At 37.6% G+C, this 26,558-nt stretch overlaps 2 protein-coding genes across 2 annotated transcripts in view; one reads left to right on the forward strand and one right to left on the reverse strand.

The window, feature by feature from the left end:
* Positions 1-228: 228 nt before the first annotated feature.
* Positions 229-17,410, forward strand: LOC112045471 (collagen alpha-1(IX) chain-like). The gene is made up of 23 exons (XM_052888106.1): positions 229-338; positions 4,226-4,281; positions 4,990-5,191; positions 6,220-6,412; positions 7,090-7,167; positions 7,876-7,962; positions 8,441-8,509; positions 8,649-8,687; positions 9,260-9,304; positions 9,382-9,444; positions 9,859-9,954; positions 10,228-10,306; positions 10,758-10,819; positions 11,583-11,679; positions 12,302-12,390; positions 12,728-12,835; positions 13,499-13,612; positions 13,971-14,087; positions 14,435-14,489; positions 15,421-15,522; positions 16,196-16,363; positions 16,754-16,816; positions 17,060-17,410. The coding sequence occupies exons 1-23, from the start codon at positions 325-327 to the stop codon at positions 17,176-17,178; spliced, it is 2,115 nt and encodes a 704-aa protein (XP_052744066.1). The 5' UTR covers positions 229-324; the 3' UTR covers positions 17,179-17,410.
* A 605-nt stretch (positions 17,411-18,015) lies between these two features.
* The window catches only part of LOC112045499 (E3 ubiquitin-protein ligase RNF123-like), a 32,359-nt gene continuing 23,816 nt past the window's right edge, over positions 18,016-26,558 (reverse strand). The window contains exons 31-35 of the mRNA XM_024081684.2: positions 25,639-25,824; positions 20,729-20,899; positions 19,885-19,993; positions 19,230-19,422; positions 18,016-18,207 (exon numbers count right to left, since the gene is read on the reverse strand). Of these exons, the coding sequence (XP_023937452.2) occupies positions 18,111-18,207; positions 19,230-19,422; positions 19,885-19,993; positions 20,729-20,899; positions 25,639-25,824 (756 nt within the window). The 3' untranslated portion in view covers positions 18,016-18,110. The remainder of the gene's footprint in view (positions 18,208-19,229; positions 19,423-19,884; positions 19,994-20,728; positions 20,900-25,638; positions 25,825-26,558) is intronic.

The following is a 26,558-nucleotide window of genomic DNA, read 5'->3' on the forward strand; positions in this document are numbered from 1 at the left end:
ACAAAGTGATCATTTAAGGAACCCTAATTCTGTATAGAAAAGTTCATACCCATTTAAATCGATACAAAAGTCAAATATTCTTGTATTTTATTCCATCTATCATACCTTACTACTATGTTGTTAGTCACAATTCCAACATGCATGAACATTAAAAAGCGTGACAGACGAAATTAATTGAAATATATATCATCGCGTACGCAGAAAATCACGGCACATACTTTATTAGCAGCTGGACTCTCAGTCTGCCGATGGAGTCCGTTGAGTCGGTGGCTATAGAGCATGGAGATGTGTTCTTAATTTAAAAATTCATTCGTTCAGGCGAACATGGAAGTTGTTGGGTGAGTTCCTTATTTAAATTGATATGTTTTGTAATATCAAGTTTGAGAAGTTCTAAGATAAATTAAAATGTTAGTTTAAAAACGTTATCTTAGTCTGGTTTTTGTAACAGTGAAATACCCTCACTGACAATTCAGTTTTTATTTATAAAACTATAACTTACCTGATAAATATTCCCAATACGTCAGTAATTTTTCCAAATACTTCTGATCTGATTTGGATGGGGTTTTTGTTATTTCAATTTCTATTTTTAAAGTTTAGTTTAACTGTAACTTTAAGGCGGCTTCGTTATTATTATATTTTTAAAATATTAGTAGTCTTATATCGTTGATTTAGCGACATTTAATGACATCAGTGAGTCTTTTTAATCAAGATTAGTCATAGCATCTCGGATTCTGTAAATAATAGCTTTTATGGAGCGGGCTTGTAGTGACTAGATCTTCGTCATTTTACAACATAATATCATAACGGTTTATTCCCGTTGAGGTAGACAGCGACCATGTTCCATTTGCTACGATTCTTGGACATCTCCCTTGCTTCTTCCATTCTCATCCTTTCATACAGGTTCGTCGGTTAGGACAATATCCTGAGTTTGGTCAAGGAACTTTCGCCTTGGCCTTCTCCTTCCAATACACAATTGATGAGTTCCTTAATGATAAAAATGCTTGGAGGCTCGGATCAGCTTCTCCTAACCTAACCTAACCTTCACACAGAAGTAAAACTAAAAGAAATTTTAATGATGATAACAATTGTAAATTATTGTAATATTGTTTCTTTCTTATTCAAAAGACTGTTGAGTTTCTTGCCGGCTCTTATCAGCAGAACCTGTGGTAGAGTCTTTACAAATAGTCAAACGTTTCAAAAGTGCTTGTAAAATAAGTCTACTTTTAAATAAATTAATTTTCAATTTTGACTACGCCTGCCCTTATTATTAACAAACCATATTCTGGTCTCAGAATGAAAATGCCAAATGGTTAGGCTAATAGTCCACCACGCTGGCCCAATGCGGCTTAGCAGACTTCACACACGTAGTCAATTAAGAAAATTCAGGTACATGCAGGTTTCCTTACGATGTTTTTCGTACACCATTTGAGACACATTTTTTTTTAAATGCACATATTCGAAAAGTTGGAAGTCCGCCCTACGCTCTGCGCCCTCTGAATCGAACGCAGAATTGATATCCGTCCGCCCTTAGATCTTCTTAATCCAGCCTAAAAATCGATCTTAGCGGACGTCCTACTATAAACTACCTCCCTGCTAAATTTCATCTCTATACGTCAAGTGGTTTTCGATATTGCGTGATGATTATAATAATAATAATAAATTAAGACGGTCTAGTCACTCCAGGCTCTCAGACCAATAGTATTAGCAATTTGTTTGACAGCCCAACAACATTGCTAATTGAATCGCCAAAGAAACTTTTAATTTGCGTAATTGAGTCTGTGGTTACAGAAATTATCTAAATATAGTTGTTTGTTAATCTGAGTATATAGCTGAGTATGTATATTTTAGGATCTATGAAGTTAGAGTTATTCATGAAATTCGTTCGACCAAATTCAAATTTCAGTAGATCAAATTCATTCGATCGAACTGTCTGGTTATAATAACTGATGACCTGTGAATACCTATTTTTTAACCGACTTCTAAAAAAGGAGGAGGTTATCAATTCGTCGGAATCTTTGCAAAGTTTGCAAACATGCAAAGTTTGATTATAAAACTCGTACATGTTAGTAGGATTTTTCACGAAAAAGTGACGAATCAAAACGAAAATCCTCTTCTTTCGTTTCACTGTGAAACCTTGAGATTCCTCAGAAGACATTGACTACTTTTTTTTTTTTTTTTTTTTCCGGCCAGTCAGTACGGAACCGCTTTGCATTTCTTCGTACTGACTTTCTATTTATCTATTTATCATTCCTAGCTTTCCTTTTTTTTCTGCCCGTTCTCTTTCCTCTCTCCTGATCATGATTGCTCTGAGCATCTGAGAGTATTTCCTCCATTCTTCCACGTCTACTAGCATGCGTGCAATAAAGTTTTGCGCATCCACGTTGCCCCTTGGCCCCTGGGCCCCTGTTCTTAGGTCAGCGCAGCCCGCACACTCGAAGATTGCGTGTCTCGGAGTGTCCTCCTCGCCGCAGAAGTAGCACTTTTCACTCGGTGCCTTGCCAATAGCATACAGGTAAGTATTGAACACCCCGTGCCCACTTAGTGCCTGGGTTAGCCATCGATCTACTTCCCCGTGCTTCCGTTTGTGCCATCTTTTCAGGTCGGGGATCAGCTCTCGTGTCCATGTCCCCTTTCCTGTTCTGGTCCACTCGTTTTCCCATTCAGTCAGTGTGTCTTCACGTACTTGTAGAGATTGGCTATCCTTCCTTTCAAACAGAGTTGCACGCTCTTTTACTAGCTTGGCTATAGGAATAAGCCCTGCTATCACCAGCACCGCTTCCGTGGATATTGTTCGGTATGCGCCGCTAATCCCTATAGCGAGTCTTCTTTGTACTGCCTCCAACTTTTTTCGGTATAGCTCCACGTTCATAGCTCCGGAAAACAGTGGGGCGCCATAGAGAATTACGGATTGTGCTATTGACGCCAGCACCCTTCGCTTACCAGCTCTAGGGCCTCCTTTTGTAGGCATAAGTCTGCAAAGAGATTCCGCTTGCCTCTGCGCTTTTTGGGATATTTCTTCAATATGTTTTTTAAAGTTTAAACTTTTGTCGAGCCATATTCCCAAATATTTCACGTGTTCCTTGGGGGTCACAGTAGCACCTTGGATTAGAAAATTTATGGGGCTGAGCTTTCGCCTTCCACTAAAAACAACAGCTTCTGTTTTCTCAGGTGCTAGGGCCAGGTGCTTTCCTTGCATCCAGTCTTTTATGCGTTCCAGTGCTCTATTTGCCCGAGACATAAGAACTGCTTCAGTTTTGGCCACCACTACCACAGCTAAATCGTCAGCAAATCCTATCACATGGATGCCATCTTCATGTTTGAGCTTAAATACTCCGTCGTATAATATATTCCACAGTGTGGGACCCAGAATTGATCCCTGAGGAACTCCGCTGCTGATTTTTATTGTATCCCTCTCTCCTTTGCTGTCTATTATTTCTATGGCTCGATTTTCTAGGTAGCTGCCTAAAAGGTTCTGTATATAGCCAGGGAAACCTCTTTTCCTGATTTCTATGAGGATTTCTCTCCATGGGGCAGAATTAAAAGCATTCCTGACATCGAGACATATCAAGGCACATAACTGTCTAGTTTTCCGTGTTCCCTGTCTTGCTCTCATAGCCGTTTCTATTACTTTCTTTACCGCCATTAATGTGGATCGACCTCGACATTGACTACTAAAGTAAAAAAGCTGTCAAAAATAGGGGGCAGTTCAATGATTTTAGAACATCACAGACATCCGATGTTTACAACTGGCACACAAAAATTATTTCAGCGGCGTTATCAACGGCGCGATGACAGTGCGGCGACTGACCTCAGGTTTGCTAATTAGCATAGTTTTAACGTGATACTTGCAGTCCGCGTATAACCTATCTACCTCTTTTTTCTTGTCTAACATCGTGGGGGCAATTCATCTTGCAAAGTCTTTCAAATCGAATGACCCAGTGGAACGGTTATAACAAATAGTTGAAGGTCGTCAAAACTGGGGCGGCGATTGGTTCCTGAATGTCAATTAATTGACCCACTACTATCGAGATTTGATGGCCCGCCAATTGCGTCGCGAGGCCCGATTGATTCAGTCTGATTATTGAGATACACACGCATTCCTTATTGCACGCAAGGACTCGAGCTAAACTAGTATTAGCTTACCAGGAATGTGTGACATACGTATCTTATTTCAACTAAATTAATACCGCCACGGAGGAAATCCTAATACTGATTTCTTTTTCAGAATTTTTCTACTGGTTGCGGTGCTGGCAACCTGTGTCAGCAATGGAGACCCCATTGGTAAGCTATACCTAAATATATTTACCCAGAAAGCTTTCATTTTTAACTCTATCCATTAGAAACAACAATACCTAAACAAGCATGGGTTAAAGCAAAAAAGTATTAAAATACTTGGACCTTGGTTACGAGATTACCGAGTCAGATACAGAAGGCAGAGGTTCTGGCACTCAAATATCCTACAGCGAGACGGTTGATTTTATTTAAATAATTTTTTTATGGTGTTTTGTATTATATTTTTATATTAAAATTGTTAGAAATTAAAAAAAAGACAAATTAGTAACTGAGTGTGAAAAAAAACCAGCATGTATAACGTAAGTTTTAGGGGTTCTTCCTATATTTAAATGAATGATCACCATCAACCCATATTCGGCTCACTGCTGAGCTCGAGTCTCCTCTCAGAATGAGAGGGGTTAGGTCACCACGCTGGCCCAATGCGGATTGGCAGACTTCACATACGCAGAGAATTAAGTCAATTCTCTGGTATCCAGGTTTCCTCACGATGTTTTTCCTTCACTTTTTGAGACACGTGATATTTAATTTCTTAAAATGCACACAACTGAAAAGTTGGAGATCATGTATCTCCAACTTTTCAGTACCCGGACCGTATTCGAACCCACACCCTCCGGAATCGGAGGCAGAGGTCATATCCACTGGGCTTTCACGACTCTAACACGGCTCAAATGACTGATACCGTTCATTTACTTCCAGATAACACAACACTATCACCGTTATCCGACGGACCCTGCTCCTCACAGAGTATCGGTGACGTGGACTTCCAGACAGTGGACCTGATAGCGGTTTACCGGCTGGACGACCCTGACACCACTGGAGTGACCCTGGTGCAGGGCTCCCAGGACTTGCAGACAGCGTTCAGGATTGGCGATGGAGCCAATCTCACTTTACCCTTACGGTGCGTGACAAGATCATGACTTATAATCATAAAAGATTTCGATCAGTGCGTGCCAGTGATGACTTACGGATCCGAGACTTGGTCGCTAATTGTGGTCTTCATAAGACTCAAAGTCACTTAGCGGACGATGGAGCGAGCAATAATTGGAGTTTCTGTGCGATTCGCAGAAGAATTGAAGTCACTGATACCTAACTGACTGGCTAAGCTAGTCGCGAAGCTGGAAATGGCAATGGACAGGGCCCATAATTAGAAGAGCCGAGGGTCTCAAGGTGCTGGAATGGCGACCGAGCATCGGAAAGCGCAGTGTTGGTCGATCTTATTATGTGTACTGATTACTTCAAGCGGATTGCAGGGAGCCGCTGGATGTTGGCGGCTTGAGACCGTTACGTTTGGAAGTCCATGCAAGAGGCCTATGTTCAACTGTGGATGTCCATCGGTTGTTGTGGCTGATGACGATGATGATGAACTCGGACGTTCGAAACCCTAAAATATAAAGTCAAAGTCAAAGTCAGTTTTTCCGAATACCGTTGTAACCATGGATTTTATCGGGATAAATAGCCTACGAGTATCTTCTGCTTCAAGGTTATTTTTAAATCTAAACCAAATTTTATCCAAATCGGTTTAGTAGTTATATTACTAGTATGAATAAGACAAAGTCCTCCCCCGCATCTGTCTGTTCGCAGTAAACTCTAGAACTATTGAACTGATCATAACGCGATTTTGACGAAACTATAGAGCGATTTTTAAAGAATATATTGTGTCTTTGCTAAGAACTGCTTCGTTGGTGTACAGGTTTAACTGGCTGAGTTTGTTGTAAGCTCTCAATGAAATTCTTAGCCCGGAGTTGTAAAGTTGGTGCTGTTATACTCCAGCAGAGTACGTTAATTTGTTGTTCGTTATCATTATCAATAGATGATTTTTGTCTGTCTGTATATCTGGGCTTATCTCTGTAACGACTAAACCGATCTGAATGGCTCTTCTGAAACATAGCCGTTGCGGACGTTTGCTAGTTATTATTTTTTTACCAGGGAGGTGTTTCCGAACGGCTTGCCGGAATACTTCAGCGTGGTGGGCACGTTCAACGCGCGGGGCCAGCGTCGGACCTGGAGTCTGATCCGCGCTAGATCTCAGACCCTCCAGTTCTCCTTGACCCTGATGCCCAACGCGCGCAAGTTTGCCGTTTACGTGCAAGGGTCTAGGGTCGTGTTCTCCTCGCCAGAGGTAGGAAATATTGAAGTATAGCCAGTGGTGGTGCGTGTCTTAGAGGGTCCTTGTATAAATATTAGTTGGGGGCCCAAATGAAGGGTAAAGATTTCATGAGAAGAAGTAGCAGACATTTTTCCAACTTTTGGGCGCACGCTTAATTTACCTAGGGACAAGAAGAAATTGTGGGTTACCTACAGTTTACAAAATTCTGCTTTTACACGTAAAGGGCCCCTGTAGTCCATGGGCCCCGTATGATACGGCATTAGCTATGTCCCTGAGTGTATCTTAACCCCCCCGCCACACACTACACAAGTGGCGTGGAAAAAAGGCAGAGACGTCGTGTGGTCATTTTACTCGTCCTACCGTATATCAAGCCGCTCGACCTGTCCTGAGTCAAAGGATTAGGAGGTACTGGGCGTCGTTAGATTCAGACTAAGTCGTAAATTAGTTTATCAGGTCCCTGGGTTCGATTCCCTATTTGGGATAGTTTAAGATGTCTATCGCAGGCTCTCGGTTAATAAAGTACCGCCATTGATGGATACGTCAAGGAGGATATCATCATCATCCGTCCTCATCATTCATAATCCATCGTCATAATCATCATCCATCGTCATAATCATCATCCATCATCCATCATTATCATCATCCGTCCGTCTCTGGTTGATAAAGTAACATTTTGTTCACTCTTCCAGCTGTTCAGTGCAGGCTGGCATAAGATACACGTGGCTATCACAAATGACACGGTGCACGCAGCGGTGGACTGTGTAGAGGTAAGTGGGTGAGGAGCTTTGGGACCAACGAGACAAATAGGTACTGAACCCTTTGTATTTGATCGTTATTATCATGAGCCTACTACATACCTTCCCCTTTATTTAAAGAATAACCTTAATACACCATTTACTGCTCCACTGTTGGCTTATACCCAGTTAGCAGATACGAAAAATTCCCCGCGTAGAACCCAATCCAATTTTGTGGAATGGTCCAAATTTGGGCATTGCCCACGAATTGACAACGCTGCTAACCCTAGAAGCGTTGTCAATTCGTGGGTAATGTCTAAAGGTGGATACAGATTGGTGCAATGCAACATGTAATGTAAAATTCTGCCTTACATTGCATGTTCCTTGCTGCCTTGGACGTGTGGCGCGCGCGGTACGCGCATTGACTACGAATCAGTCGGCTCAGTCCTGCGCACACTGCGCGCCCCTTTGTGTTCGTACCAAAAACCGACAAATCTCGGATCGAACCGCGCACGAGTTGTAACGCTCGGAGCGTGCGCGACCCAGGCGCAGTTCGTGCGCGCGAGGCGTCCAAACCACGAGCATTCGTGATACATTGCAGCAATGTGGACCTCAAATTCTTGCATTGCATGTTGCATTACATGTTGTATTGCACCAATCTGTACCCACCTTAACTTACCTCACCCAGGTAGGTAAGTTGACTAATTTAATAAAAAATAATAAAATTTCTTTGTTGTGCAGTTAGAGCCAGAGAGAATAGCGCAACACGACTTCAGAAACGCGTCAAGTATCACGATAGTCACGAATAACGACGGCAGTCCAGCGCCGGTAAGAGTTTGTCTCTTATTAATGGTCCATCAGGTCTTAATTGGACACATAACTTTTCTCTTATATTATGGTGAACTTATAAGGGAAATAGGCTAGTTGATACTTTATTAGAAACGGTCTTAAAATTGGTCATCATTTTATGATCTTAAAAAAATATACTTATTAAAATTTTTGAGACTTGAATACTCCCAAATTTTAATATGCAATTTTAAACTTGTGTTTTTAAAATCTTTGACTATTTTTTTTATTAAAATTGATTTATTTCAGACCGAAATTCCAAGTACTGTACTGTTCTAGACGATCAAATGTTGACGTCACGACCACATGAATATTGTATATCATAACTCAACAGGACTCAACCTCAGGATATCATAATCCTTAGCCGCAAACATTTATCTGCTACGGGGCCAATATATCTAATATATTTTTTTTAAATCATAGCAGCTTAAAAAGTTTTGTTTTTTATTTATTTTTTCAGATAGACTTACAATGGTTGTCTCTAAGTTGCAACAGGTACAACCTCACTGAAGAAAGTTGTGAAGAAATCGTAAGTTTTAACAATTTACATAATTAATAAATACATAGTTTCTCTATGGCATTTTACTATCTACTCTTCTGTACAAATAACTCTAATTATCTCTCTTTTCTTTGTAACTTTATGAAATAAATGTATCGTGTGTTTTCAGGACATACCACCTGAGTATTTAATATCGACCGCTCCACCAGTAAGTATTTAATTTATGATAAAATAAATCTAAACAGACTATAATACTAAAGAATACGACACCAAAGAAAGGAGAATGCCCACTGGCCAATTCAACATCGGCCCAGGGAACCCAGGTATTTCCTCGTATAAAAGTATATGGAAATGATGAATAATGGCTTAATAAACGTGTGTTTCTTGAAGAAAAAAAAACATGTTTTTTTATGACTCTTCTTGCTCAGAAAGTTCGTCGCGGCGAAGTAACATTTGAAGATGTATTATTTTTTTCTGAAGAAACAAACCAATTATAAGTCTTCAAAAAATATATAACTCAGGCTGTATGACCGAAGATCTTTGCTTGTCCCCGTTGGAGACAAATTAATTATAGATGAATTCAAAATTTCGTTAAACGTTGTAACAAACTTTATTTTGATAAAGTAATTATTTTATTATTAAAGTAGAATTATCAAAATTTATTTAGATAAATTTATTTATAGGCTAGGCCCGGCCCTGGGCATAGTTGGCCCTGATTGATGGGCATTCCCTTTTGTCTCTGTTTTGAAAATAATTATAGTATTTATTTGCTTCTTGCAGGTTATACCGGCACCTCTCACACCTTGCAATCAAACGTGTCCTCCTGTAAGCAATCATAACGAAATATTTGTAAAATCGTAAAATTCTTGCTTTGAATTCTGAAGTGACATTTTGTATTTCAGGGGCCAGAAGGTCCACCGGGACCCAAAGGTGAACCGGGGCCACTTGGATATACAGGATTACCGGTACGTGTACAAGGAAAATACTCTTATTTTTATTTTTCAAATAGGAAATAAATAAAGTCACACAAAAAAGAATATTTCCCATATTATCTAATTTTTTAAATTTTTTTCATTTTCTTAATCGTTGCATCCCAAAATAATTTACAAATTATTCAGTAAAATTATTTCAATTCATTTATATCAGTGTAGTATCTATACGAGTTGGAGAAACTTATTTTTAAATTTGATTGAATTGAAGCAGGAAAAACTAACGCTGTAGTTCATGTTTTGAATCGTAAACCGAAATACACAATTACCCTTCAGTTATCTTTCTAATCTACTATTCCACCTTGTAAACTATTTACTATTCATATAACATTCTAATAATTATTAGTTTACTGTTGTTCTAACTTCTCGTTTTTCATGACGATGTTTTAGGGAGAAAGAGGCGTTTCAGGGCCTGTTGGTCCGGTGGGGCCTATTGGCTTTAAGGGGGAGAAAGGGGACAGAGGACTGCCGGGGAGTTCCGAGAATGTACGTATAATAAAAACACAGTTCGGTAGTTTAAAATTAAAATAAATCAATTTTGTAATAAATTTATATAAATAAATATAATCAAATTGTTTATTTGTAATTTTAACAACAGTTTTTTTGAGATCTCTAGTACTTTTACTTTTTTCTTATGATATGGAATTGACTTTGATACTTCTCATTTTATAATTATACGTCTAGATTACAAATATTGTGCTTTTAATATAGATAAAAAGGAAATAAAGGTTAACATTATTTTATTTTACAATTCTGTAGGTAACTTTAGTTATCGGTCCACCAGGAGAAGTGGGTGAGCCAGGCCCACAGGGAGAAAAAGGAGAGCCTGGAGTGATTGGTAACTGCATTCAACAAGTGATCATCATTATCCATCATCATCACATCTGTCGATGTACGTCCACTGTCCTCTGGAGATATGCCTTTTGCAGGCATATCTGTATCATCAGAAAACATTATAATATCTCCTTTATATATTTGTTTGTTGCACAATTCATTGATATATAATAAGAATAGAGTAGGACCTAAAGTGCTGACTTGGTGCAGGAGAATGTATCACTTAGGTATCCTTCAACTCTTACTTGCTGAGTCCTATTAGTCAGATAATCGGAAAACCAATTATATGCCAGTCCTCTTATACCTTAGTTAAAATCGGAATGGAAACTGTGTCAAAAGCTTTTTGTAAATCCAAAAATACACCAACAACCTTATTATATCTATAAATATCATATCTCTGTACTATTCTTTTTACTATCTTTTCTTTAGATTGATGTGTGTAAATTTACTTTTAGGAGAACCAGGTGAACCAGGTTTAGTTGGACTTGCTGGCCTTCCTGGAATTGACGGAAAAGACGTTAGTATTATAAATTTAAAATCGTTATTTTTAATTTTTTAGGATGGTTTTACAGCTGTAGCATAACTATATACTAACAAGACGGCCATGGATCTACCAATGCATTGTATAAATTCAAACAATATATTAAAAAGTTCATACCGTAAAAAATTTACTCGTCCCATACAGTGTTAGCCCGCGTTCATCTTACGAAGTATGAGTAACAGTAAAGGATCCGTAGAGTATTTTTACATTTGATTACTATCATGTTCATTTTTCGTGAGTAACTTCATCTTGATGAGACGGTCAACTTTTATATTTACTAAAATTCTTGGTTCTGGTAGCTGGTAGGTAGGCTGTATATGCTACAGCATATTCTCGTAATTATGCTTATTGTTGTAAATATTTATACAAATTTTGATATATATTTTTTTTAATTCTTTACAAGTTAGCTCTTGACTACAATCTCACCTGATGGTAAGTGATGATGCAGTCTAAGATGGAAGGGGGTGAAAATAAATACTCCTTTGGGTTTTTACACGACATCGTACCGGAACGCTAAATCGCTTGGAGGTACGTCTTTGCCGGTAGGGTGGTAACTAGTCACGACCGAAGCCTCCCACCAGCCAGACCTGGATCAATTAAGAAAATCTCAGGCCCATCTGGGGATCGAACCCAGGACCTCCGTTTTGTAAATCCATTGTTCTGCGTCACGGAGGGCGTCAAATAATACCTAATTAACCAATTACCTACATAATTTGAATACCAAATTGATGTATCGCAGGGATCACCGGGCCCCGTTGGGCCTATGGGCCCTCGCGGCGAGCCAGGGCCAGTGGGCCCGCCGGGAGCGCCCGCTGTCAACGTTCCATTCAAACTCGGTGAGTTTCATGTAGCGAGTTTATTATAGGTCCTAAGTCCGTTGGGAAAGGTAATACGAAAATATAATATTATCTTTAAATTACCTAAATATCACGTGTCTCAAACGGTGATGGAAAAACATCGCCAGGAAACCTGTTAATTTTCTTAATTCTCTGCATGTGTGTAGTCCGTATTGGGCCAGCGTGGTGGACTACTTGGTCTAATACCTCTAATTCTGAGAGGTAAATCGAGCTCAGCAGTGATCCGAATATGGGTTGATAATGATGATGATGTTCTTTTGTTAGATTACGGTTTACGGTTTAGGTTTTACTAGTTTGTTATATTATAAATTTTAAATTAATTATTAATTAATTGCGTAATATAAAAGACATCAACGCGAGATAGAATTTAAAGTAATTTGCAAAATTGAAGTGTTAACTTGTAGCTACTATATCTTTTTATTACATGCTGTACATGCTTTAAGTAATTGCTATACTTATAGGCTACCTTCATAGTTAAGTGAATTTAATAAATAAATAAAAACAAAAATGAAAACAATCTAAGAAAAATATCATTGACATAGGACAATCTAAATAGGAAAGTAAGTCTACTTTATATCGATGGCTCTAATATATTAAACAGGTACAAAAGGAGAACGAGGTGCCCCTGGAAAACCAGGTCGGGATGGAGAGCCGGGGTCAACAGGGCACCCTGGATTGCCTGGACAAGTTGTAAGCTTTTACAAACATTCATTTATCACACTAATCACACTATCACATCACACTAATATTATAAAGGCGAAAGTTTGTGTGTAAGTGTGTGTGTTCCTCTTTTACGCTGCAGCTACTAAAGCGATTTGGCTGAAATTTGGAATGGAAATAGATTTTGCTCTGGATTAACACATAGGCTACTTTAAATCCCGAAAAACCCCGTGGTTGCCGTGGATTTGTAAAAAACTGAATTCCACGCGGACGAAGTCACGGGTGTCCGCTAGTCTTCTATAAGTATTAGTTAACTGTGTTTTAAAGTTTAAAATGATTATAATTAAATAATGAATTATTATATTAGGGTATGCCAGGCCTCCAGGGCTCCCCTGGTATTCCCGGGGTGCCCGGAGAGAGGGGCTCCACCGGACCGCAGGGCCTGACAGGAGAAAGAGGTCCTGAGGGACCACAGGTATGTACTGCATTTTCTTAATATGAAGTAGGTATATTTGTAGACAGAAAGAAAGAAAATACACTTTAGTAGACCACAAAAAAACATACAATACAATAAATACAAAAAAAATACTAAAAATGCAAAATAATCCATGCATCCTAAGGAAGAAACTAATACCTAATAAAAAATATAAAGATATAAAACAGAAGTACAGAAGTAATATATAAAAGGAAATAAAAATCACGCATAACATAAGAAAATAGTTAAGTATGTACAAAGTACTAATTATACTTGTACTACGTATATAATACTTATACTATTAGTTAAGATTTTATTAGCCCAGTTAACTCATAAAAATATTTATTATTTCTCACATTTTTATATGTCCATTTTCTTAAATTTTTAACAACGTACGTACAGTACAAAACACTATTAAAAGTTTATAAAAAAAATCAACCCTTCTGCTACGGATCATTTGAATGCCCAAGCAACCGTCAATCAGGGCTCCAGAAGGTCCAGCCTTGATCCAGCAGTTAAACGAAAGCTTCTTAAGGTGTTGGTCAAAGCTTTCCGTTTTATGACCATTGACTGAAACGAGTATATGAACTATAATAGAATCAACAACATCTTATACATATAATAATAATTATTATTTGTCTAAAAATATTATTTTTTTAACAGGGTCCCGAAGGACGACAAGGTTTACCAGGCCCCCCTGGCCCTCCTGGTGCATCAGTCACGACAACGGGAGTAAGTGCACCTGGAGCGCCCGGATCGCCAGGGGAAAAAGGACCTGTAAGTAACATTTTTAAAACATCATCATTTTCATTTTCATCATTAATGACCCACTGTTACTTGTAACTCACAGAATTAGTGGGGTTAGGAATAGTCCACCACGCTGGCCCAATGCGGATTGGCAGATTGTTTTTTCTTCACCGTTTGAGACACGTGATATTTAATTTCTTAAAATCCACACAACTGAAAAGTTGGAGGTGCATGCCCCGGACCGGATTGGAACCTACGCCCTCTGAATCGAAGGCAGAGGTCTTATCCACGGATCTATCTAGGCACTAATTTTATTTTTTTATAAAATATGATGTATCATTTATATATGTATAGCCCGCTTTTATCTTAGAGTTGCATAATCACTTAGAAAGGAGATCCTGGTATTCCTGGTTTTCCTGGCAAAGATGGTCTGGACGGACTACCGGGCGCGCCTGGACAAAGGGGCTTACCTGGTTTGCCTGCTCCCATTAGCTCTATCGTTCAGGTAAGCAGCGTAGTTTACTTTATCCTTTTTACATTTTTCTTTTAAATGTTTATTTTTGATGTGATGGCATTTTGGTAGTCAGGGCTATAAACAGAAGAAACATCCCAAAAATACGCTTCGTCTCAAGGATTACTGCCTTCTGTATTCTCTTTTGATATTACTATGTAAAGCGGAAACTGTTTTCAGTACTGAGTTTGCGATAGTAAATTGATTTCTTACTAATTAGATTACTTTTATTTTTTTTAAATATGGTCTACTTTTAGTCGGATAGGAACATGAAATGAATGAATTTATTTTTAAATACAGGCATTAATAGAGTTTGGACTGAAATTCTTGTTTTCTTACAGAGCCCATCAATATCTGAAGGTGACGTAAGAAATATTTGTGAGGATTTGATCAGAGGTAATGGTCTTCTTTAAGTTTCTACTAGTATAAGCTACTTAGTATACTTCCTAACTTTACTTAAGAAAATCAATGCTTGCAATTTAGGTGTGAACTTTGTGGCGGATTGGGTTATTGATGGAAAAGTTTTTCAGGCAAAAATAAAAGAGTAATTGCAGAGTTTCTTACTTCTTCACAGTAGACTCAAATAGTAAACGTGATGCTTTTTTTAAAAGCTTTTATTTAACTTGCCATGTATGTAGGATGTTACGGTGGATTCTTTGAGCTCAATTTTGAAGTAGATATCTTCAACCGATTGAGCTGAAATTTTGTATACACGTTAAGATTGGATGACAATGCACGATATTTTATATGACGTTATTCTAAATACAATATGGCAGACCACCCAAGATGGCGGAATAGTTATTTTTCTACAATATGGGTATCAAATGAAAGGGCTTATCTATATCTATACCAATATTATATAGAGGTAGTTTGTAAGTTTGTAACAATTCTTTGTAAGGGGTAATCTTCGGAACTACTGGACCGATTTTTAAAATTCTTTCACCAGTAGAATGCTACGTTATCAGGAAGTGCTATAATAATATAATTAAATTGGTACTAGTTTATTTTCAAATTGCGCGACAAGCTTTTATTATCATTTAAGTTGTACATAATGAGGTTATAAGTTGATAGTTAAAAGAAAAAAATATTTTCTTCTTTTTAGAGCGTTTAAATAAAAGCTAAAAATAGTTTTTTTACTTATAATTTATTTAAAGAATATGTTTCTTGTAAACTAAGCCTAACCAAATGAACAAAATTCAAATAAACAAAAAAATATTCTATCAAACGTTTGAAATTAATCATCAGAAGCTTTTGTCCCTGCAAATGTTTTGTAGTTTTGTTTTCTTGATATATGTTTTTATAGATTTGTATTAAATGTTATAAACAGCACGATTCCAAGAAATGGCAGCCAACCTGATCGTACCAACACTAGCTCCAAGCGTCGGTCGCAGGGGTCCACCTGGGCGACCCGGACCTCCTGGCAACCCTGGTAAGAAGTATCAGAAAATACTAACGTTTTGACAAAGCAAAGGCATTTCTTTTCGACGCTTTCCAATAAGATCTGCGCCATGATGTATATCGTGAAAATTACTAAATGACATATTGTCAAGCAATAGCGGAAAATTGAAAATTTCGCTCTCTCTCGTCCAATCGTAATGAAAGAGAGAGCGATATTTCCGGTTCGACCGCTATTCGTCGATTTAGTCTTCACGAGATATGTCGTGGCGCGTATCATAGAGTTGTTCAAAGTTTAATTCTTCAATTATTACTAGCGGACTATTAATGTAATAACTATTACAATATTACTGTCCAGCATCCGTGGAGCATTTTTACAATTGATAACTATCAAGTTAATTTTCCGTGAGTAGCTTCATCTTGATGAGACGCTCAATTTTTATATTTACGAAAATTCTTGATTCTGGTAGCTAATAATAACTGGATAATAAAAATTTCTGAGCGTAGGAACGAGATAACGTACCAATTTGTAGGACAATGTGGCTGTTAAGTTGTATAACTATTAATTAAGCAACAGTAAAAAACAATTGGTTAGTAACAATTTTTGATGATCAAGTTACTAATATAATTTGGGAGGAGAAGAGTTCATCATATGTTGTGGTGTAATATTAAAAAGTATAAATAAAGTAATATTATGATGACTTCAGGGTCACCAGGTGAATCAGGTTCACAAGGACCGCGAGGTTACCCTGGCGAGACTGGTGAGCCTGGCAGACCCGGAGCTGCCGGGCCTAGAGGTGATAAAGGTGATAAAGGTGATCGAGGGCCTGACGGAGTGGGCCTTCCCGGGCCTGAGGGACCTGCTGGGTTACCAGGTAAGTTAATACTGAAAACAGTTGATTGAGAAATTTATACTAAGTACATTAAACAAATTAAATGGTTCTCCTTTAAAACAAACATAGGTACAAGCAGAACATAGAATCTCCTTTTTGGTAGTTTATTATAAAAACATATAAGGAAAACCACGTAAAAATAAAACGCGCTAAGTAACTACCTCATAGGTGGCGTGTGCATATATACATCTCTGTGTCTACTTCTCATATTTTACTAAATTTAATGCCAAGACGAGATATCGCTACGAAGTGATTGATTCGACTTTTGTATCTTACTTTTTCATTGTTTGTTTCCTTGTTATGTAGTGTTACACAAAGAGCACAAATAAATTTCAATTATTTTAAACACCATTATGCTGTAATTTTTTAAAGGTCCGATGGGTCCAGCCGGTCCTGAAGGAAGATCCGGTCCCAGAGGAGATCCGGGAAGAAACGGTTAGTTATGCTATTTGTACTCTTCTATATCATTGAGTCATACAATTTTAAACAAGATAGCGCTTACGGATAAGTATTCTTTATAAAAAAAACTGGCAACTAAGTAGAAGGTAATGTCCACCTGATGGTAGGCGAAAACCATGGCCCATAAATAGTGGAATTGCATGGCATGCAAGAAACATGGTCTAAAATTTGCCGTCTCTTTGAAAAAAACTTTTTTGTTAACAAAATATTATATTTTAGGTGCAGCTGGTCCTAGAGGAGTGCCTGGACCTCGAGGGAGCTGTGAATGTCCTACGGTTAGCTATCCTGGGGTCCAATACTATGCCTATTCAGCGCTGGGCAATAATAAAGGACCATAGATTATAGACTCTAGCTAACTTAAAATCAACCCAATTGGTTAAGGATTTTTAGGAATTGTAAATATTAAGGTCAAATTGTTTTAAATACATGAAATTTTCTACCCATTTGCTGTATTCCTTAAGTTTAAAAAATGGATTTTTTTTAAGATTAGATTTTCGATGTGATTAAAGTTGGCAACTGTATGATAATTGTACTTAAAATCTTTGTGAATAAAGAAGCTTCAAATATAAATCAAGATCTTTTATTCATTTCTTCTTAAAAATCTTATTATTATAAGTATGTGGCAATTGTATGGGGTTAATCTCTAAATCTAGTGAACTGATTTTAAAAATTCTTTTACCACTAGAAAGACACGTTATTTGTGAGTGTCATAGGCTATATTCCCGTTTTCCCGGCTCACGAGATCGGGAACTAAGCGGTGTGTTGGCTTGTGTTTGAAACTTTAAACTTTGTTGCGGAATGTTCCCACGGGAATAAAACGATGAGGATTGTGAGTATAGCTTATTGGGGAATTCGATAGTTTAATATTAATATCATTCCCGTATTTTCAAAGGAACGGGAACTACTTTGACGGCCTCCGTGGCGCTGTGGTAAGTGCGGTGGATTTACAAGGCGGAGGTCCTGGGTTCGATTCCCGGCTGGGCTGATTGAGGTTTTGTTAATTGGTTCAGGTCTGTAAAAATGTATGGGGTTGATATTTGTTATCGACAGGTCATGTGATCAAGTAGTCGATCGTATCTGTAATTCCCATGAATTTTGTTAGTTTTCGAAGCGTTAGAGTTTGTAGAAAGAGGATCGACCTGCCGCATGGCTGCAGGGCCAAGTATTTCTTTTAAATAAACAAAGTGTTTGTAGTACAAAGCTAAAGTGTAATTGACAGTATTTATATTCAAAATGTATCGGAAATCTCTACTGATTATGTAAATAGTTTTCAACTGTTCGCAGGCTCTATTTCTCTGACTGAATCGATATCCGCTTTGCAGAAGAAACACTGTTTACTGTTCAGTAAATGCTGCATTATGCAGGGTCTGGAACAACAAGATGAGGTGTACTTACTTACACTAATGGCGGAATATTCTACAATTCAAGGGACAAATGGCTATTATTTATCTGATCTATATTTACGAACATTAATTAATAGGTAGGAACAGGTTCTCTATTCGTGTTGTACTCTCTGCCTTGAGATCCTTCTACAGCAGCTTTGAATACCCGTCCTAAGCTTGTTGCTAAAATTAGTACAATAAAAGCTCCTTATTCACGCTTCCTTTATTCACGTTAAGTGAAAACGAATTTGCGGATTAAAAAATAGCGTCCCAATTCCTATATTCGCGGCTAAAAATATTTGTTATTTGCGGATATGAATGACGAATTTGATGTAAAATCTGCAAATTTAAACTTTAACTTGCAATTACCTATTGCCGAAATTGCGAACGGATGGTTTAAGAATGCCACTGCTTAATATCACTCTGAATAGAAAAAATGTCAATCAAGAAAAAAAAATTCTAAATCCTTCAAACCATTGTCTAAGACTGAAGATAATAGTTAATCAATAACTTCAATTATTATTTTTTTCTTTATAAATTTGTTGTTATTTATTTTGTCACCCAAGAACATATCCCATAGAATCCAATTTTCATTCCATATTCACGGTTTCTGTATTCGCGACACATTTAGAGAACGTATCCCCCGCGAATAATGAACTTTTACTGTATTAAAGTCTGATAGTAATCGTGGGAGACTAACATTAGCGGCGTGGTTGGTCCGTGCTCCATATCCCCTCTCCTATAATTTGGGGGGGCTGGGCCTGTAGCCAAGCCGGGCACGTCGGTTCTCTTTCTACGATCTCAAACGCTTCGAAAATTATAAAATGTATGGGAATATTTGCTATCGACAGTTCACGTGATCGAGATCTGTCATACCCATACATCTTTCTAGTTTTCGAAGCGTTAGCGATCGTAGAAAGAGAATCGACGTGCCACTTGGCTAGGGGGGCTGGTTCTCTGGTAGGCCGTTAAAAATAGACAGATAAAGATAAGTATGTTATATGTACCTGCACGAATGATGTCCACAAGGCGCAAATGCCGTGTCGGCAGGTCTGGCATAGCATATAGTGCACAGCAGGTCGGACTGCGTGCCACTGGAGCCGGGGGAGCCCGACAACGCCTTCGCGTCGTAGGCGCCTCGGAGGCGCGCTACCACAGCCTCCAGCGCCGCTAGCTCTTCCACTGTGACGTCTCCTTGAACTGACATACCATAGTATTGAAAAAACAAACACTATGCCTGCGTGAAAAATTGTAAACTTAAAATGCAATCATACCTTTGAACAAAAAGTTCGAAAAAAGGAAGAGGTTCAATTTTCGGCTATATCATTTTCTTTAACATATCGTTCACATACTTTTGAAAATGTGATTTGAGTAGGTATATCTACATTTAGTCTTTTATAGGTAGCTACGTGAAATAACAATATGGCCTATTTATAATAATGCCTATTATATGTAATGTACTTCTTATGCGGGATTCCCGACTATACCTAATATGTAACAAATTTCATCTATTCAGCCGTTTTAACGTAACCATTAATCCATTGGATCTATTAAAAATTTCAAGTTTAATATTAAGTAAGCAAAGAAAACTTCAATTCCTTAGAAATATTGTCTTGAAATTAAACACAAAAATTACCTAAATAATAGAAATATTCCACTCACATTTATAAAAAGAGAAAGGTTTCTTCTTGTCTTTTTCCAACATAAAATCAAGTCCATCCAATCGGAATAATGGCTCCGACACCAACGCATTTGTAATATTGCTTAAATGCTGGAAAAGATAATATACTTCGATATTATTTTTATTCACTGTATAAAAATGAGTGGAGACGTGATAGCCCAGTGGATACGACCTCTGCCTTCGATTCGGAGGGCGTAGGATCGAATCCGGTTCAAGCAAGTACTTCCAACATGTGCAGATGTGCATTTAAAGAAATTAAATATCACATGTCTCAAAATGTGAAGAAAACCTGAGAATTTTCTTAATTCTTTACGTGTGTGAAGTCTGCCAATCCGCATCAAACCAGCCATTATTAGCCATTATTAGCTCTTATACTGAGAGGAGACTCGTGCTTAACATTGAGCCGAATATGGGTGTGGCGAACGAACTCTTTCGTTCGCCCACTTTAGGTTAGGCCATCTACATTCACATTCCAGATTCATTTGATATTTAGAATTCCCTCGACCGTGCATGCGTGGATATATTGTTTCGCCCATCCATTACATCTTTACCGTTTCTCCATTCCACACTGCATCATCACTTTGATAGTCCTTTTATTTTATATCCATATACAATTGTTATAATCAATAAAGTGAATAAATCTACATACCAATACAATCGTCACCTCATATCAATATACTAATATAAAACCTCCATGGCGATATGGGTTGTTAGTGATGAATATTAGTGTCACTAACTGTTGTCTTTTTGTCTTTATTTCTACTGTCTATATTTTGTGTATGTAAAGTTATAATGTCTTCATTGTCATTCAGCTCATTCACTTACCTCTTCAGGTAACTTAGGGTCTAACATCCTGATCAAGCATCCAGCAACCGGCGCCAGGGCTACGTAGTAGTGCATCCGGTCTGTATCGGGCAGCCCTCGGTTGATGAGCCTCTGGAAACTGGTACTGCCTCCCCCTGGCACGCAAACCCGGGATACCACTGCCATTAGGATCTGGGAAAAGTGGTCAGATCGAGAATCGGGAAGTATACGCTTGCAGGTTATGGCAAGAAACCAATATAAGTTGACCAAAAATGGCGGTCATCTGCTAAACAAAAATGTTATTAGTTCGAACGAAAAGGGATAGACAATTGAGGTACATAGATAACTTTTTGGCCCATAAAAGAAGTTGGGCGGATTTTTAGTTTAGAAGTATTGTTTTAGAAGTTAAGTTAAATAACCTTTAGTCATCCGAAGGCAGATCTGCTGAAAAATAAGCCAAAAAAAGTATTCAAATAGGTAGGTAGATTTTTGTATTTTTCTTCCCATTATAAATAGAACCATTGGTTCTATTGGTTGGATGTCTGAACTCGTAAACAAAAATTGAGAGGACAGTTTTATTATTCAGAAAGGGGAAAGCTAGTAAATCTTTCAGGGCGACGCCGTGTTCTTCACAAAAGAGGGATTAATGTAGGGTAACAATACTTTCCGAGACTAAATTAAGATATACCTTTTGTAATGCTACCGTTTTTCCATGAAAGTGGCGCATGATTGCAATAATATAAATAGCCGTGAAAGATAACAGATAGACTTACTCGTATTTTCGCATTTATAATGAAAGGCTTTCTGCTATTAAGAGCTCGAAGTGCATGCGTTATATGTCGCCAGGTCTAGTCGTCGGGGTTGGCAGCGCAATCTCTGCCGGAGATTCTAAACACCCCTTGCCCCGCCGTTACCGTAATCGCTGCCAGAGCCAGGAATAGGGGACTAGGGCTGTGTAACGTTTTTGCCTAGTACTGACAACATTGGGCATGCGGGTTGGTCAGCGCAGAGCTAGATTACGGTGTCGGCCTGTAGGAATTAAATACCGCCATTCGACGGTCGCCAGAACCTCGTCGGTGCACTACGAGCGGGTGAGGTTGGCAGTTGCGTAGGCTGACTGGTCCCCCTTAAAATTCTCACTGAATAAACATAACATTAACATCAATTTATCTCTATTTATCGAAACTTATGGTTACCATACCTGTAATTCGGGTGGGTATATTTCAATGGACCATGAAAACGAGCACCGGGAGTAAAGTAGCGCCGACTGTTATCTGATTGCCTATGGCAGAATTTGTACCGGGAAATCGAACCAATTTCGTGAATATTGTCGACCTAAACCTTGAATTAACCTAGAAATACTATTTTTTCGTCTAAGCGCGTCAATAGGACGGAAAAATATCTGCCTTTGGAATATAGATTTTATGTGTAGGATATTTTTAATTTTGTTTTTTGACTAGTTAATTTTTATTTTTATTTTTTTTGTGTATTCTAATTCTTGATTATTGTTATTAATTTATTTGATTTGTTTATTTTAATTTATTTGACTTGGTTAATGTTAATTTATTCTTAATTTTTAATTTGAATTGAATTTATTATTTTTAATTATTTTGATTGTTTAATATTCATTTTGTAATTTTAGATTTATTGTTGTAATTATTATTTCTGATTGCTCGAGAAACGAATTGGGAAACTGTAATGTTTCTCTGGACATATTTCATGTGTATAAATAAATAAATAAATAAATAAATAAATAAATGTCGAGTTGTATTGAGGAGTAAATTATACTAACGAATAATTAAATATTTTATAATTGTTGAAAGCAAAAGTAAACAGAACTGAACTTAAACGTTTTATATTAAACAAGAAGACGCCCGCGCCTTCTTCTGGGTGGAATTGTTTTTCACGAATCCCACGGGAACCAAGAATTTTTCCGGGATGAAAAGTAACATATATGTTAATCCAGGGTAAAAATTATTCCCATTCCAAATTTGAGTCAAATCGCTTCAGTAGCCGCCGCATAAAGGAGGAACCAACATATTTACACACACACACAAACTTTTGCCTATAAATTTTATATAATTATAAATTAAAAATATTTATAATTGCGTGTACAGACCCCCTCCTGCTGACTTTGATCAATTTGAAGAGGTAATGGAAGATGTAATGAGGCGATTGTGCACATCTTCCAAACAAATACTGATTTGCGGCGATTTTAATGTTGATATTCTAACAGAAAACACAAAATCTGTTATATTTCTTAACTTATTTAAATGTTTTGATTTGATGCATGCTTTTAACGAACCTACTAGGATAACCGCAACTTCAGGTACCTGTCTGGATAATATATTTTATAATTGTGTGCTTGAGAGAAAGAAGATAATAAATAAATTAAGCTCTGATCATAGTGGTCAAATAATTACTATCTTAAATAATAAAACCAATAGCAATCAATGGGTAAAGTGTAGGCCAACAACTGAAAGTAAATTAAAGCGATTCAAAAACACAATTATTTCTAAAATTCCAAGTCTTGCATTTGAAAATAATCATCCAGACATGCTCTTTGGTACACTTTTCAAGACAATAGACAGAGAGTTTAGTAACATTTTTAACTTTAAACGCATTAATGCTAGCCAAAAATTAAAGTTTAGCGAATGGGCTACTGTAGGCATTTACAAAAGTAGAGACAAACTGTACGAGTTGTACGAGGAAAAACAATATACTCAAACGCGAACTTATTTAGATTATGTAAAAAGTTACTCAAAAATTTTCAAACGTGTTTGTATTCTTGCGAAATCGTTACACATCAAACAGAAAATAATTGAGTCTGAGAACAAGATACAAACCACCTGGAATATAATTAATAGAGAATCAGGAAAAATCAAACCGCGGGATATGAGTTTTGAATTAATTGTCAATGACAAAAAGGTAAACACTGATATCGAGGTGGTTAATGCCTTTGAAGATTTTTTCCAGAATGTTCCTATCTTGTTAACTGATTCACTAGATTCGTCTGCTACGGAAGCCCAGAGACTATTAAGAGGCAATGTTAAAGAGTGCAACGTTCTTTTTGAATTTCACCACATAACTGTATCAGACATTAAAAAATCTTTCAATTCGTTAAAATTAAAAAGAACCGGAGATCTGTGGGGCATGTCAGTGAAAGTAATATCTAATATAATTGATGTCATTGCTCCCCACTTAGCCATTATTTTTAATGAATGTGTGGACTTAGGTATTTTTCCGAACCTAATGAAGCATGGCAAATTGATACCACTTTTTAAACCAGGAGACAAGTCAGATCTTAATAATTATAGACCGATTACAATATTGCCAACACTTAGCAAGGTCTTTGAAAAAATCATATTAAATCAACTTTTATGTCATTTTAATTTAAATAACTTGTTTCATCCTGAACAGTATGGTTTTACAAAAGGTCGCAATACAACTGATGCAGGGGCTAAACTTTTAAAACATATTTATGAAGCATGGGAAGGTTCTAAGAATGCTATTGGTGTGTTCTGTGATCTGTCCAAGGCGTTCGATTGTGTTGACCATAACACCCTTCTACTCAAGTTAAGCCACTATGGCATCAAAAGTGTTGCACTCGATCTCATTGCCTCTTATCTCAGTGATAGAACACAAAAGGTATGCATAAATGATATAAAGTCGCACGGTTCCACTACCATAATGGGCGTCCCACAGGGTTCAATTCTGGGTCCTTTTCTATTTTTAGTGTACATAAACGATTTACCATACCATGTCAGCGGCATATGTGAGATTGTACTGTTTGCTGATGACACATCCTTAATTTTTAAGTCCGACAGAAGTAAAGATAACTCTGACGACGTAAACCGTGCCATATCGCATGTGTCGCATTGGTTCACTGCAAATAATCTACTTTTGAATGCCAAGAAAACTAAATGTATTGAGTTTTCATTGCCAAATGTTAAAAAATTAGATAAGTCTATAATGATCGATGGTGAAACACTGGAAATGGAGAGTTCCACAGTTTTCCTGGGAGTGACCTTGGATTGTAAACTTCAGTGGGGTGCTCATATAGAAAAACTGTCTGGTAAACTTAGCTCAGCGGCATTTGCCGTGAGAAAAATAAGACAGTTTACTGATGTTGATACAGCTAGGCTTGTTTATTTTGCGTACTTTCACAGCGTAATGTCTTACGGTATTTTATTGTGGGGCAAGGCTGCCGATATACAATCTATATTTGTACTTCAAAAAAGAGCAATTCGAGCAATATATCAATTAAAATCACGCGAGTCCCTTCGTCAAAAGTTTAAAGAAATAGGTATACTAACAGTAGCCTGTCAATATATATATAACAGTATAGTATATGTAAGACAAAATATTAATTTGTACAAACGAAAAGGAGATTTAAACCCACGTCTTAATAGACACGGGCATAAGTTAGTTATTTCTGCATATCGTCTCCAAAGAGTAAAAAAATCTTTTGTAGGTTTAGGTGTACTCTTCTATAATAAGATCCCCAAGACTGTGATGGACCTGCCAATGCATAGCTTTAAGCAATGTGTTAAAAAACATTTACTTAGTCGAGGGTACTACAACATTGATGAGTTCCTTAATGATAAAGATGCTTGGAGGCCGTTGGATCAGCTTCCACCTTCACACAGAAAGTAAAACTATAATAAATGTAAACAGTAATTGTTATTAATTGTAAATTATAATACTGTATGACTTTTTCAAAAGAGCAACTGTTGAGTTTCTTGCCGGTATCTTCTCAGCAGAACCTGCCTTCCGAACCGGTGGTAGAATCTTTACAAATAGTCAACTGACGTGTCAAAAGTGCTTGTAAACTGAGCCTACTTGAAATAAACGATTTTGATTTGATTGATTGATTAAAATGTGGGCTCAACTTTGGGCTCAATCTCCTTTACTTACTACTCTTAATATACCTGACAAGTCCTCCCCAGCAGAAGGTCATTCTGGTTGTTACTGGCGCTAGGTTTGGTCAACAGCTCTGCGTACATTGCGATCGTCATCTCCAGAGCTCGTGCCAGGCCGTGGTACAGGTCGAAGCAGGTCGCGCATAGCTTAATCTGACGCGGCTCCAGGTGGGAGTCGTCTTCCACCCTGTCCATCTGATGATTTAAGGTAGGGTTAAGATCTTCATCATCTCATTACAAGCATATTTTATACGTACTACCAGCTGGCCTATTTCCTATTTTGGTTTTTATTATCAACCCATCAAAATAAAAAACAAATCAATTGACAAAATGTCATCCACATACTATGATGTAAATTACAAATGTCATCCGGTACTTACGGTGTATATCATTTAATATGTATCACTTTGTTGTCCACTTCAATAAGTTGATAATATGGACCAAAATAGTGAATTAGGCCACAGGCATGATAGCCCAGCGGCTATAACCTCTGCCCCCGATTCCGGAGGGCATAGGATCGAATCCGGTCCGGGGCATGCACCTCCAACTTCTCAGTTGTGTGTATTTTAGGATTTTAAATATTACGTGTCCCAAACGGTGAAGGAAAACATTGTGAGGAAACCTGCACACCAGAGAATTTTCTTAATTCTGTGCGTGTGTGAAGTCTGCTAATCCGCATTGGGCCAGCGTGGTGAACTATTCGCCTAACCCCTCTCATTCTGAGTGGAGACTCAAGCTCAGCAGTAAGCCGAATATGGGTTGATAATAATTAATTACTATCAGGCATTGTCGTCTAAGGTCCGGCACAAGGAATCTATACCCTCATCTGTTATTTTTATATTTATATATTTATTTGGGATAACAAATAAATGATAGAAAATATTCACATTGACCCATTATAAATAGGTTGCCTGGTTACATTGCCAACA

This window comes from Bicyclus anynana, chromosome 2, assembly GCF_947172395.1.
Source record: "Bicyclus anynana chromosome 2, ilBicAnyn1.1, whole genome shotgun sequence".
In the NCBI taxonomy this organism is placed as follows: Eukaryota; Metazoa; Arthropoda; class Insecta; order Lepidoptera; family Nymphalidae; genus Bicyclus; species Bicyclus anynana.

What these genes read in the sequence shown, in the direction of transcription:
- LOC112045471 (XM_052888106.1), top strand. An exon ending in AATCTCACTTTACCCTTACG is followed by an intron (nt 5,192 to 6,219) that starts GTGCGTGACAAG and finishes TTTTTTTACCAG; the next exon opens with GGAGGTGTTTCCGAACGGCT. An exon ending in CAACGTTCCATTCAAACTCG is followed by an intron (nt 11,680 to 12,301) that starts GTGAGTTTCATG and finishes TATATTAAACAG; the next exon opens with GTACAAAAGGAGAACGAGGT.